General features: G+C 61.1%; 2 protein-coding genes across 2 annotated transcripts in view; both read left to right on the forward strand.

Annotated features, from left to right (window-relative positions):
• The window catches only part of Tco025E_09127 (PE-PGRS family protein), a gene marked incomplete at both ends in the record, with an annotated part of 1,761 nt that extends 1,693 nt beyond the window's left edge, over positions 1–68 (forward strand). The window contains one exon of the mRNA XM_029375953.1: positions 1–68. This exon is cut by the window's left edge and continues 1,693 nt beyond it. Coding sequence (XP_029223939.1) covers positions 1–68 — 68 coding nt within the window.
• Positions 69–400: 332 nt separating this feature from the next.
• On the forward strand, positions 401–1,003 carry Tco025E_09128 (uncharacterized protein; the record flags this gene model as incomplete). The annotated part of the gene is made up of 1 exon (XM_029375954.1): positions 401–1,003. A coding segment is annotated over one exon (603 nt), but the record flags the coding sequence as incomplete, so codon positions are not given.

Below are 1,003 nucleotides of genomic sequence, written 5' to 3' on the forward strand. Positions count from 1 at the left end.
TGATGCTAAGAGTGAGACCAAGAAAGGGTTGGAGACTGCCTCGAAGCCGAAGGAAGACGAAGCCGTGAAAAAGGACAGCAAGCCCCCGACGACTGCAAGGCCGACTGAGCTCAACGACAACGTTCACTCCTTGGTGGTTGTGAGCGACACCGCCGCCTCCGCTGTCACGGAGAAGGAGACCGAGAAGAAGGTGTCAGTGAAGGACACTGACGGCAAGGTGGTCGAGTACGAGGCGGACGAGCTGCTGCGGGCGAGCAAGGCGGCCGTGGAGAACTCCGCGCTGCTGCAGGTGCTCCGACAACAGGTGGAGGCGGGCCACCACTGTGCCGTGATCCTGGCCAACGGCAAGCAGCAGGGGCCGGTGAGCCTGAGCGTTGCGCAGGCCCTCTTGAAGTCCGTCATGGCTGCGCTCAAGAAGAATGAGGAGGAGAAGGGGATCAAGTACGAAGTCCAACTGACAGCCGCCGCGATGCCCTCGGTCGACACGGTGAGGGACCTTTTCGCCGCTTCGAGCAAGGACGCCAAGCCGCTGCAACTCGGCTCCAACCCCATCTTCGGTACATGCATCGTGGACCTCGAGGAAAAGCCGGTGAAGAGTGGAGGTGATGCGGAGAGCCTTCTGCAGGACGCGTTGAAAGCCTCGCCCAATGCGGAGGAGGCTGTTCTCCTGCAGTTGGTGGTGAAGCAGATCAAGCGTCCGAGCAGCACGACCACCGATGTGTCGCTCTCGGCGATGCAGTTGCTGTTCGTAAAGGAGCGGGGTGACTACCTGGCGGCCCTCCACGATAAGGACGCGAAGTTGCTGCCCGTCCCACTCTTCAAGGACGCCGTGGGGGGAAACAGCTGCACGCTGGTCGTCGCCGCCGTGTCGGGGGGTGATGCTGTTGGGGAGACGAACATCCTCAAGAATGTGTTGAGGCTGCGGAAGGTGAAGAATTCCCCCTCGCGCAGTGGCAATCTCACCCGCTTCGTGGAGTTCACAAAGGAGCAGGAGAGGAAGTGT

The sequence above is a fragment of the Trypanosoma conorhini genome (assembly GCF_003719485.1).
Source record: "Trypanosoma conorhini strain 025E chromosome Unknown Tco_14.4_contig_00988, whole genome shotgun sequence".
In the NCBI taxonomy this organism is placed as follows: domain Eukaryota; phylum Euglenozoa; class Kinetoplastea; order Trypanosomatida; family Trypanosomatidae; genus Trypanosoma; species Trypanosoma conorhini.